General features: G+C 35.6%; 1 protein-coding gene across 1 annotated transcript; it reads left to right on the plus strand.

The window, feature by feature from the left end:
- Positions 1-1,906: 1,906 nt before the first annotated feature.
- Positions 1,907-6,735, plus strand: six3b (SIX homeobox 3b). Its single transcript, XM_061931770.2, has 2 exons — positions 1,907-2,860; positions 6,253-6,735. Exons 1-2 carry the CDS (start codon positions 2,175-2,177, stop codon positions 6,383-6,385), a joined length of 819 nt encoding a protein of 272 aa, XP_061787754.1. The 5' UTR covers positions 1,907-2,174; the 3' UTR covers positions 6,386-6,735.
- The last annotated feature ends 7,383 nt before the right edge of the window (positions 6,736-14,118 follow it).

Consider the following 14,118-nt stretch of genomic DNA (forward strand, 5'->3'; position numbering starts at 1 on the left):
ACAGAATGTGATAGTAACCTGGCTTTTTAGCATTAAGCTAATGTTACATGATTCGGCAATTGCTAATCAATAAATAGCTAGTTCTGTTTTAACGTCGGGTTAATATTGTGGAGGGGGCTAAATTGTTATGGAAAATAATAATGTAACGTTAGGTAATTACAGTACTCCCACCTTACATTCCTCAGGGACATTTGTATTAGATCTTTTAAGCAGGTGTTTTTTGTTTACATTGTTATTGCCTTCTGGTTAGCTAATGTTTGCCCTGCAGGTAATAGTCACTTGTCCACCCCTTTATATGTTAGGTATAGTTGTAAGTAAAAAAAAAAAAGGTCAAAGACAAAGCTATTCGGTTTCTTGTGAGTATATACACTTCACTGCCGATGTGGGGGGGCGCCACCTAAAATCTTGCCTAGGGCGCCAGATTGGTTAGGGCCGGGCCTGACCCTATGAGAATGAAGTCGTAAGCCTATGAGAATGAAGTCGTAACCCTATGAGAATGAAGTTGTAACGCCATGACAAAAAAGTTCTAACAAGAGTAAAGTAGTAATGCTATGAGAAAAAAGTTGAAATGTTACGAAAATATAGTTGAGCTTTGAGAAGAAAGTCGTAAACTATGAGAATGAAGTCGTAACCCTATGAGAATGAAGTCGTAAGCCTATGAGAATGAAGTCGTAACCCTATGAGAATGAAGTTGTAACGCCATGACAAAAAAGTTCTAACAAGAGTAAAGTAGTAATGCTATGAGAAAAAAGTTGAAATGTTACGAAAATATAGTTGAGCTTTGAGAAGAAAGTCGTAAACTATGAGAATGAAGTCGTAACCCTATGAGAATGAAGTCGTAACCCTATGAGAATGAAGTCGTAAACTATGAGAATGAAGTCGTAACCCTATGAGAATGAAGTCGTAACCCTATGAGAATGAAGTCGTAAGCCTATGAGAATGAAGTCGTAAACTATGAGAATGAAGTCGTAACCCTATGAGAATGAAGTCGTAACCCTATGAGAATGAAGTCGTAACACGATGAGAATGAAGTCGTAACACTATGAGAATGAAGTCGTAACCCTATGAGAATGAAGTCGTAAACCTATGAGAATGAAGTCGTAACCCTATGAGAATGAAGTCGTAACACGATGAGAATGAAGTCATAACACTATCAGAATAAAGTTGTAACGCCATGACAAAAAAGTTTTAACAAGAGTAAAGTAGTAATGCTATGAGAAAAAAGTTGCGATCTTACGAAAATATAGTTGTAACGCTTGAGAAGAAAGTCGTAATGCTATAAGAAAAAAATTGCAACGTTATGAGAATATCGTCGTAACTCTTTGAAAATAAACGCTATGGGGAAAAAAGTTGTAACGTTACAACAAAATCGTATTGTGAAGTTATGAGAATAAAGTTGTAATGCAATTACAAAAAACTTTAAACATTGTGAGTAAAGTCGAAACTCTGTGAGAATAAAGTTGTGATTTTAATAGATTAAAGTCGTAACTCTGAGAATGTCGTAAGGCTGTGCGAGTAAAGTCGTAACGCTAAGATAATAAGTTACGGTAGTAAGGTTAAGAAAATAAAGTCATAACGCTATAACAAAGTTTAAACATGAGAGTAGAGTCGTCACGCTAAGAGAGCAGAGTCGTAACGTTATGAGAATAAAGTTGTAATGCCATGACAAAAAAGTTTTAACAAGAGTAAAGTAGTAATGCTATGAGAAAAAAGTTGCAATGTTATGAAAATATAGTTGTAACGTTATGAGAACAAAATCGTGTTGTGAAGTTATGAGAATAAAATTGTAATGCAATTTAAAAAAAAGTTTAAACATTGTGAGTAAAGTCGTAACTCTTTGAGAATTAAGTCATGATTTTATGAGAATAAAGTCATAACTGAGAATAAAGTCATGAGGCTGTGAGAGTAAAGTCGTAATGCTAAAAGAATAAAGTAGTAAGGTTAAGAGAATAGTCATATCGGACATCTCAGTTTGAACTTATAGAAGTGACATTTTGATGCTCCCTGCCTCCCTGTTTGAGTGACAGCGTCGCCGTGGCAACCCTCATCCCCCCCCTGTCCAATCAGCACTGAGAGCCGTGGTCCCGCCCTGACCCCAAGGTGAGCTCAAGAGTCCGGACGGGGGCCGGGTGGGTCCCACACGGTTCTCCGGCTGGCTCCGCGCGCGGCTCCACATGGTGTTCAGGTCCCCTCTCGACTTCTTCTCCGCCTCTCGCCTCCTCCTGCCGCACCTGGCGGACCATGGCTCGCCCGGACGCTCCCCGGAGGACGCCCCGGCCTCCTTCGCGCCCTTCTCCCTGCCGGGCCTCTGCTTCTCGGCGGCGCAGATCGCCAGCGTGTGCGAGACCCTGGAGGAGACCGGCGACATCGAGCGCCTCGCCCGCTTCCTCTGGTCGCTGCCGGTGACGGCGGACGGCCGCGACTCCATCTCGGAGCACGAATCCGTGCAGCGCGCCCGGGCCGTGGTGGCCTACCACAGCGGCAGCTTCCGGGAGCTCTACCGGATCCTGGAGACGCACCGCTTCACCAGAGCCTCGCACGGCAAGCTGCAGGCCATGTGGCTGGAGGCGCACTACCGGGAGGCGGAGAAGCTCCGGGGGCGGCCCCTGGGCCCCGTGGACAAGTACCGCGTCCGGAAGAAGTTCCCCCTGCCCAGGACCATCTGGGACGGCGAGCAGAAGACGCACTGCTTCAAGGAGCGCACCCGCGGGCTGCTCCGGGAGTGGTACCTGCAAGACCCTTACCCCAACCCCGGCAAGAAGCGGGAGCTGGCCCACGCCACCGGGCTGACGCCCACGCAAGTCGGGAACTGGTTCAAGAACCGGAGACAGCGGGACCGAGCCGCGGCCGCCAAGAACAGGTGAGAGTGGGACTCTTTTCTTCAACATGTTTACCTCCTGGGAAAGGACCCAGGGTGCCTTTCAGTGATCCTCCCGCCGGCTTCTGTCACGTTAGGAGCCGGGAAGAGGCTCCGTGGATGTGCGTAAAAAGGAGCGTTCATGCGTAAAAGCGCGCGGACATTCCAACCTGCTGGTTTTCATTCAGGCATCTTGTTGTTATACAACTGCTCTTACTTTCGCTCTAAATTGTTCACATTTTATACTTTAGTGGGTTCATTTCTATTTATATTTAAAAGATTTTGGTAGTTTTGGAGTGATTTCCCCCCCCCCTAAACGTCTCAACTTTCAGTGTTCAAAATCAGACATAACTTATCATTCTTATGAATACAAATATGAAATATACTTTATTTTTTAAGGATGTTGGCACTTTTTCTTTACAACTTATTTACTTTAACGGTTCAAAATGTGGCATAACTTATTTTGTGTAGTGGAATATTATTAATTAGTTTGTTTAATTTTATTAGATTTTAAAATGAAAGCACTTTTTAAAATCGTTTACCAAAATTAAGTCCAATTTATAATTTTTATAAATAAAAACAACTAACTTTCTTTTTGAATGATTTTGGAGGTTTTAAAATGAAAGACTTCTCATCTTTCACTGTTCAAAATGAGGCTTAATTTTTTGTGTGCAGTGGAATATCATGAATTAGTTTGTTTAATTTTATAAGATTTTAAAAATGTTTTGAAATGAAAGCACTTTTTAAATTTTTTAAACAAAATTAAGTCTAATTTATAATTTTTATAAATAAAAAAAACTTTTGTTCTTTTTCAATGATTTTGGAGGATTTAAAATAAGACTTTTAATCTTTCACTGTTTTATCTAACTGTAATCCTTTTTTTCTTTTTTTTATGATTTTGGAGATTTTAGAATGTAAATACAGTTTAAATTGTCATTGATCAAAATGTGGCATAACTTATCAATTTGTGTAGAGGGATATCATTAATTAGTTTGTTTAATTTTATAAGATTTTAAATGTTTTGAAATGAAAGCACTTTTAAAAAATGTTTACCTTTTTATTTTTCAAAATTAAGCCCATTTTATCATTTTTATCAACAACAAAAAACTTGTTTTTCTTTTTTAATCATTTTGGAAGTTTTAAAATGAGAGACTTTTAATCTTTCACTGTTCAAAATTAGGCTTAAATTATTATTTGAATGAATAAAAATGCTGTTTTCTCTAATTGTAATCCCTTTTTTTAATGATTTTGGAGATTTTTGAATGTAAATACAGTTTAAATTGTCATTGATCAAAATTAGGTATAACTTATTTTATGACTAAAAAATGTATCTTTTGAATGGTTTTGGAATTTTAAAAAAGTGTCGTTTTGGTCACCTTTGAATTCTCCCTGTTCAAAATAAGGCTTAACGGATATAAATGCTAAGTTGTCATTTACTATTAATATATTCAAACATAACAATTTTTTATTTCTAGTATGTTACATATATTCATTTTCTACCGCTCGTCCCTTTTGGGGTTGCGGGGGGTGCTGGAACCTATCCCAGCTACATATAATTATTTTTTTTTGCATTCTAAAACTCTTAAAATTATATATAAATTTTTTTTTTTTACTTTTTTTAAATGAACATTCAAACATAATTCCGTTGTTTTATTAATACCATTTTTTTTAAATTATATTTATGTATTTTTATTATTCATTTTGTGAGTTTTAGAATGAAAATGAAAATATGTAGTGTACCATTATCATTCAAATTTTTTTGTTACTACTATTTTTCATATTTATATTATTCCATATTGAATTTTTTTGAGAGTTTTGGAATGAAAATGCAAAAAAAATTTAGCAGTTGAACATCATTCTAATTTTTTTATTAATATTATTTATATATATATATATATATATATATATATATATATATATATATATATATATCCATCCATCCATTTTCTACCGCTTATTCCCTTCGGGGTAGCGGGGGGCGCTGGAGCCTATCTCAGCTACAATCGGGCGGAAGGCGGGGTACGCCCTGGACAAGTCGCCACCTCATCGCAGGGCCAACACAGATAGACAGACAATATATATATATATATATATATATTTCCACGTGCAAGATTGAATCTATTTAAAAAAGTGTAACCGAGGGTTTATAAATGTCGCCTATACTGTATGAAACTACAAAATAACAAACACGGAGGCTCCAGTTTACACAAGGACCACTTTATTTACCTTCTTTCAAAAACCTCCGCAACGTGACATCACTTCCGCTCTTAGCGCCTTCAAAATATGAGCTCAAGGCATATACTGTATAACAGCGCATAACAGGAACTTAACATCACAAAGAGGAAAGCCCATAAAAATAGGTTACAAAAGTTATTTACTAAGAAGCCAAAAAGTGCAAAAACAATAATGTTCGTGTTGGAGGAGTTGTGAATTAGGTACACCTGCATTCTGCAGGTGTAGTGCACCTAATGTTGTGGCCCTGCAATCATTCACAACTCCTCCAACACGAACATTATTGTTTTTGCACTTTTTGGCTTCTTATGAAATAACTTTTTTAAATAGATTCAATCTTGCAGGTGGAAAGTTTAAGTGTGGGCTTTAGTTGATATAACAATTCTACGGCGGGGGTGCAGGAGCCTCAGCCAGTGCGTCTTTTGCAGCCGTTTTATGATCGCTCAGCACAAGAAATACATTACACACATACAGTTGTTGACAAAATACACTGTACATTATATACCTCAGCTAACTAAACTATGGAAATATATAATATAGTTCATATAGCAATACGGTCTCACTGCACAGCAGGCCAGCAGTTAGCCGAGTCCGCAATCCATGTTGAGGCACTGAGTGACGTGCCTCGACTGGCTGCTGTTCACCGCACCGTCTCTTCTCGGTATTTGAACGGCAAATGTGAAAATTCAGCGATTTTGAATAAAAATAATCTAAAACTGGTGAAGTTAAATGGAAAATAACTTTATAGTATAATCACTGGATACATGTACAATTTAATACATATTTTTTTTCTTTTTACATTTTTTTTCTTTCCACTAGAGGCGGGGCCTCACCTGCCTCTAGTGACTGCACGTCACTGATATATATATATATATATATATATATATATATATATATATATATATATATATATATATATATATATATATATATATATACATATATATATATATATATATATATATATATACATATATATATATATATATATATATATATATATGTATGTATGTTTTATTTCATTTTTTCATATTTTATCAACTTTTCTACTTTCAGTATTCCAAACAGGGCCAGCGTGCCCTAAAGAATAAGAGTTTCTGAATATTGACTTCTGTCATAAAGAAAGCTAACAATATGTTGTTGTTGTTGTTGTTGCCGTGCAGGTTGCAGCACCACCGGCTGCGGTCTGACCGTCCACTGAGCGCGGGCGGCTGCAGTCCCGACCTGAGCGCCGAGCGTGCGGATGGCGAAACTCTTCACTCAGTAACAGACAGTGACTCCGACTTGGAGGTGTGACCACTTTCTTTTATTGTGAAAGGACTTTTAGGACCCTTTGCTGCTGCGCCCTGCGGACGGAAGCCCGCCTGCCTCTGCAGCAAATATTCTTGGCAATAACGTGATTGGTCACCTTCTTCACTTTTTGGAGACGTCAAGGGCTGACCTTTGAACTATGCAGACAAACTACTCTCTTCCTGTCAACACTCGACAATCAACACGCACTAAAACCTCAACTTTCTTTCTTCCCACTCCTGCTTTTATTTCACCTTCTTCTTCCCGCTCACTCAAATGTTTGGAGATTTTATAGAAATAAAAAGTATTTAATGCACCTCTGTGTTTTGCCAGTAGGCTCATATTATTCAACACAGTACAACACTTTGTGTTTACGTTCGAAGCTCGTTGAAACCGCTTGGCATTCTGGGAGTTTTTGGGCTAAATCACCCAAAAAAATGACACCCAAAGTACAAACCCCGTTTCCATATGAGTTGGGAAATTGTGTTAGATGTAAATATAAACGGAATACAATGATTTGCAAATCCTTTTCAACCCATATTCAGTTGAATATGCTACAAAGACAACATATTTGATGTTCAAACTCATAAACATTTTTTTTTTTTTGCAAATAATCATTAACTTTATAATTTGATGCCAGCAACACGTGACAAAGAAGTTGGGAAAGGTGGCAATAAATACTGATAAAGTTGAAGAATGCTCATCAAACACTTATTTGGAACATCCCACAGGTGAACAGGCAAATTGGGAACAGGTGGGTGCCATGATTGGGTATAAAAGTAGATTCCATGAAATGCTCAGTCATTCACAAACAAGGATGGGGCGAGGGTCACCACTTTGTCAACAAATGCGTGAGCAAATTGTTGAACAGTTTAAGAAAAACCTTTCTCAAGCAGCTATTGCAAGGAATTTAAGGATTTCACCATCTACGGTCCGTAATATCATCAAAGGGTTCAGAGAATCTGGAGAAATCACTGCACGTAAGCAGCTAAGCCCGTGACCTTCGATCCCTCAGGCTGTACTGCATCAACAAGCGACATCAGTGTGTAAAGGATATCACCACATGGGCTCAGGAACACTTCAGAAACCCACTGTCAGTAACTTCAGTTGGCCGCTACATCTGTAAGTGCAAGTTAAAACTCTCCTATGCAAGGCGAAAACCGTTTAACAACAACACCCAGAAACGCCGTCGGCTTCGCTGGGCCTGAGCTCATCTAAGATGGACTGATGCAAAGTGGAAAAAGTGTTCTGTGGTCTGACGAGTCCACATTTCAAATTGTTTTTGGAAACTGTGGACGTCGTGTCTTCCGGACTAAAGAGGAAAAGAACCATCCGGATTGTTATAGGCGCAAAGTTGAAAAGCCAGCATGTGTGATGGTATGGGGGTGTATTAGTGCCCAAGACATGGGTAACTTACACATCTGTGAAGGCGCCATTAATGCTGAAAGGTACATACAGGTTTTGGAGCAACATATGTTGCCATCCAAGCAACGTTACCATGGACGCCCCTGCTTATTTCAGCAAGACAATGCCAAGCCAAGTGTTACATCAACGTGGCTTCATAGTAAAAGAGTGCGTGTACTAGACTGGCCTGCCTGTAGTCCAGACCGGTCTCCCATTGCGGCGCATTATGAAGCCTAAAATACCACAACGGAGACCCCCGGACTGTTGAACAACTTAAGCTGTACATCAAGCAAGAATGGGAAAGAATTCCACCTGAGAAGCTTCATAAATGTGTCTCCTCAGTTCCCAAACGTTTACTGAGTGTTGTTAAAAGGAAAGGCCATGTAACACAGTGGTGAACATGCCCTTTCCCAACTACTTTGACACGTGTTGCAGCCATGAAAATTCTAAGTTAATTATTATTTGCAAAAAAAAAAAAAAAAAAGGATGAGTTTGAACATCAAATATGTTGTCTTTGTAGCATATTCAACTGAATATGGGTTGAAAAGGATTTGCAAATCATTGTATTCCGTTTATATTTACATCTAACACAATTTCCCAACTCATATGGAAACGGGGTTTGTAAATAAGTGAAAACATGTTGCTGATTTTTCATTTTCAAAATAAAAATCTGTACATTTAACAGTAAAAAAAAAAAGGTTGCCGTAAAATATACGGTGGATTTTACTTGAAATGACTGTACGTTGAAGAACGGTATCACTTATTTTTTATGGTAAAACCCTGGCCAGTTTCCCACTCCACAATCTACGGTTTTTACAATACATTACTGTAAATAGAAACCCCCTTTTTTTATTTTTTTTTACGGTAAAATTCTGGCAACTGACCTGCCATTTTTTGTACCGTAAAATTTACTATATTTTTTATGGCGTCCTAAAGAAAGAAAATAAAAAGTGTAAACTAATAATGCACTGTGTTGGCCACTAGATGGCAGTGTCGTCTTGCCCCGCCCCCTCTGCATCGCCTGTAGTGCTTTAACTGATTGATGACCAGTTTCAAGTCTTTTGCTGTTTCACTTGGAAAATAAAAAAATAATAAAAAAATAAAAAATAAAATAAAAAATACAATAAAATAAATTACATTTTTATTTATTTTTTCAATACATAAATAAACTTGGCGGGTTAACGCCGCCTGAAGGCTAATATGTCGTGCGAAGGCTGCACTAGCATACATGCTAATCCCGTGTCGCTCCGTAATCTTTAAATCCATGTTGGATTAGATAAAAGGCAGTGCAAATACACGTTTGAGGAGACAATTAGAATCAAAAATATTTCTCCAATTGTATCTCTTTTTTTAATTAATATATTTCTCTGATGAAGTGACCCTTTATGTTTTTATGAGCCATGTCGGCTGGCCATGACACGTTTGAAGACCAGTGCCAAAATCTGAGAGGAGATTGTCTTCACCTTGTAGTCGAATACAGCAAGCCTCCCCGCCATGACGTGACATTTGAAATCAAAGTATTTTCTTTATTCTCATTAGGCAATTGTCGTGCAATCTATTGTTTCGCTTTTGTGTCGTTGTTTGCAGTTTTTTTTATAACCGCAGTAACGCGTGACGGCTGCGTTTACATGATGTCCGCGAACGCACCGCGATGTTGTGCCTCCGTGACGTAACCCGGAAGTGACGCCAATAAATCTGGGTTACATGACAGAAATGGCCAGCAGGGGGCGGCAGTTGGCCGTGTTTGTCTATTTAGTCGTCCTTAGTACGTACTTCGGAGTATGAAAACGCACGGAAGTCATTACAGAAGTAATCGTTAAGTAAGCAATGGTAATATGAGAACATAGGAAGTGAACAAACAATCGGTATTTGCTTGCTGAGACCTTTTGTCGTGATTTAGCTGTCCAAATAGTTGCCTGACTGCATTTAAGACCCGGTCCTGTTGACATGGGCAGATCGATACCGGATGTAGTATCAATATTGTATCGATACTAGCGTGATAAGACCGATTTTAATTAACTATTTTATTACTTTGTGACTTATTGTTGTGTTTGTTGCTGTTAAATTATTCACAGATAAGAATGATATGATATTTTATTGTCCCTAAAACCATGAACAAGTTAAAGATAAAATAACAAAATAATGTCATCAATTTTAAGTACAGAAGAATCGGTATCAATATTGAGCTGCAGTATCTTTTTTCCCCTCCAAATTGTATTTGACACAAACATTTTAACAATCTAAACATAGAAATAAACATGTCTTCTTCTTATGTTTTCAAACTACATACATCCAAATTATTTGCTCTAGAATTTTAAATATATTAAAACAAACCTACCATAAAGAAAAAAAATTAACAATAAAACATGTGCAAGGGATAACGCTTAAAGAATTAAACAAAAATCAAATAAAGCATCATAGTACACATTAATTTGTCTACCCCGAAGGAAATAAGCGGTAGAAAATGGATGGATGGATGGATGGGTTGTATGAAGTTTTTTTTAAATTGTATTTTATTTTTAAGGAATTTTTCATGACCTTTCTGGGTTTTTTTTGTCATGGATGGATGGATATCTAGTGAGTTAAATATATTTTTTCAAATTCCAGAATAAAACTGCAGTAAAAAATAAAATAAAAAAGTTTACATGACATTACTCTGGATTTGTGAATATAGAGTTTTTTCCTAGACAAAACAGTTTGTCAGCATTCTCCAAGTCTAATATGTTTGCCCCCAAATACTTCAAAGAGGAACATTTAATGTAAAGTAATCAGAGCCTCAAATATGTCAAGAAATCATTGATCACCGTTGATTTTAATTTTATATGATTATTGTTTTTGAGCAATGACAGAAACCCCCCCACTAAAATGATAGGGGATCCAAAAGGGCCCCACTCATAAAAGTGTTAATTATTTTATTTCTACTTTCAACACTTACATCTCTAGAACAACTTCAGATCTAAATGTCGATTGTAAGTTATTTTTATTTTATTTGTGTTTTACTCCCTTTTTTGTCAAAGAAAACTTAGTTTTTATATATGGCAAACACACAAAATATGCAACATTTTCCCCCACAAATCTTTCAAAGTGTAATATATGATGTGAAATAATTGGAGCCTTGAACTGCTCAATAATTCATAACAATATTGATTTGGAATCATTATCATTTTTTTAGCAATGTCATTTAAAAAAAATCCCATTAAATTACTTAAGTTTTTATTATGTTTGTTTTTTTATATGCCCTTTTCGTCAGAAAAATACTTTTTTTTATATGACAAACACACAAAATATGCATACATTTCCCGCCAAAAATATTTCAAAGTGTAATATATGATGTAAAGCAATTGGAGCCTTGAACTGCTCAATAATTCATAACAACACTGATTTGGAATCATTGCTATTTTTTGAGCAATGACATTTAAAAAAAATCCCATTAAAGTACTTAAGTTTTTATTATGTTTTTTTTTTTTATGCCCTTTTTGCCAGAAAAAAACTTTTTTTTATTTGACAAACACACAAAATATGCATACATTTCCCTCCAAAAATATTTCAAAGTGTAATATATGATGTAAAGCAATTGGAGCCTTGAACTGGTCAATAATTCATAACAGCACTGATTTGGAATCAGTATTATTTTTTGAGCAATGACATTTTAAAAAATCCCATTAAAGTACTTAAAGTTTTTATTATGTTTTTTTTTTTATGCCTTTTTTGACAGGAAAAACAATTTTTTTTGTATGACAAACACACAAAATATGCAAACATTTCCCTCAAAAAAATATTTTAAAGTGTAAGATATGATGTAAAGCAATTGGAGCCTTGAACTGGTCAATAATTCATAACAACACTGATTTGGAATCAGTATTATTTTTTGAGCAATGACATTTTAAAAAATCCCATTAAAGTACTTAAGTTTTTATTATGTTTGTTTTTTTATGCCTTTTTTGCCAGGAAAAACTTTTTTTTTTTAACACACAAAATATGCAAACATTTCCCTCCAAAAAGATTTCAATGTGGAATATTTGATGTGAAGCAATTGGAGCCTTAAATAGGTCACATGATACACATGTTCTGGTCCTGTCCCTGTCTGAAAGCCTACTGGATTAATATTTTTAAACATCTTGCAGATGCACTAAATTTTAAATTGACGCCGTGTGCAGAATTGGCTATTTTTTTTGGAATTCCACCAAACTATTAAAAACATGAAGCAGACTTTTAAGGACAGTATCGCCTTTGCATCATTAATACCTCGAAGAAGGATTTTATCATAGAGGAAATCACAGTTTTCCCCCAAGATCTCCCTATGGCTTAAGGACCTCATGTTTTTCTTGTATTTAGATACAATTAAATATAACCTGAGGGGTACACCAAAACAATTTGACATGACCTGGGGCTGCATAATTAGTTACATAGTTCAATTAAAGACACTATAGGATAATTGTGACACTCACTGTTGACATTGAACCTTTTCACTTACCTCAACAATTTTTCTTTGTTGTTTTTGTTGTTTTTATTTATTTTATTTTATGTGACACTTCCACGGAGCCCCTAAAGGGACATGGGGGAATTTAAATGTTTTTGTTTTATTATTTATTTATTAATTTTTTAGATATGTATCTCGTGCGCACGAGATATATATCTAAAAAAAATAAATAATTTTTTTTAAATTATATTAAAGAAAAATTCCCCCATGTCCCATGTCAGTATGTTTGGATTTTTTATTTTTGTTGTTACCTCCCTCCCCATCTCTTTTTAGTCAGTTATTTCTACCCAATGTGACTGAAATGTAGGCCGGGGGGTGTGGGAGTGGGTGTTATTATTTTACTTTTATTATTTTTCATAATTATTTTCTAATATTATTTTTTGAGCAATGACAGTTTTAAAGAAAAAAAACCCCGCCTGTATGGAAGTTTTGTGTTATCAGGGTCAACATTGCAACTTTTTCTCGTTTTTAAGTTTTTTTTAAATACAGTATTTTTTATTTTTTTAGAATGTGCCGTTAAAAATGCATATTTTTGGACACTTAACAGTACAACAAAAAGTTTTAGTCCAAATTAATTGCATTGAAAAAATGGTTGATTAACTCTTTTATCGATCTGCTGTATGATACAGCAAGCATATCGATAAAGGGAATGGGCGATACGGCCTGTATCGCCCATTCCCTAGTAGTCTGGTCATAGGTCAATGATTCATAACAACATCTAATATTATTTTTTGAGCAATGACAGTTTTAAAGAAGAAAAAAAGCCTGCATGGCAGTTTTGTGTTATCAGAGTCAACATTGCAACTTTTTCTTGTTTTTTACGTTTTGAAAAAAAATACAGTATTTTTTATTTATTTATTCACCGTTAAAAATACATATTTTGGACACTTAACAGTACAACAAAAAGTTTAATCCAAAATTATTACATTAAAAAAATGGTTGATTAACTCTTATATCGATCTGCTGTATGATACAGCAGATCGATAAAAGGAATGTGCGATACAGCCTGTATCGCCCATTCCCTAGTAGTCTGGTCATAGGTCAATGATTCATAACAACATCAAATTTCTATTCTAGTATTATTTTTTGAGCAATGACAGTTTTAAAGGGAAAAAAACAGCCTGCATGGCAGTTTTGTGTCATCAGAGTCAACATTGCAATTTTTTCTCGTTTTTTTAAAAATACTGTATTTTTTTTAATTTAGAATGTGCCGCTAAAAATACATATTTTGGATACTTAACAGTGCAACAAAAAGTTTAGTCCAAAATAATTACATTAAAAAAAAATGGTTGATTAACTCTTTTATCAATCTGCTGTATGATACAGCAGATTGATAAAAGTAATGTGCGATACAGCCTGTATCGTCCCTAGTAGTCTGGTCATAGGTCAATGATTCATAACAACGTCGAATTCTATTCTAATATTGCAATTTTTTCTCGTTTTTTACGTTTTTAAAAAAAATAAAAACTTTTTTTTTTAGAATGTGCCGTTAAAATACATATTTTGTGTAACAAAAAGTTTAGTCCAAAATAATTACATTAAAAAAAATGGTTGATTAACTCTTTTATCGATCTGCTGTGTGATACAGCAGATCGATAAAAGGAATGTGCGATACAGCCTGTATCGTCCCTAGTAGTCTGGTCATAGGTCAATGATTCATAACAACGTCGAATTCTATTCTAATATTATTTTTTGAGCAATGACAGTTTTAAAAAACAACAGCCTGCATGGCAGTTTTGTGTCATCGGAGTCAACATTGCAATTTGTTCTCGTTTTTTAAGTTTAAATGTGCCATTAAAAATACATATTTTGTTTAACAAAAAGTTTAGTCCAAAATAAGTACATTAAAAAATGG

Source organism: Nerophis lumbriciformis, linkage group LG39, assembly GCF_033978685.3.
Source record: "Nerophis lumbriciformis linkage group LG39, RoL_Nlum_v2.1, whole genome shotgun sequence".
NCBI lineage: Eukaryota > Metazoa > Chordata > Actinopteri > Syngnathiformes > Syngnathidae > Nerophis > Nerophis lumbriciformis.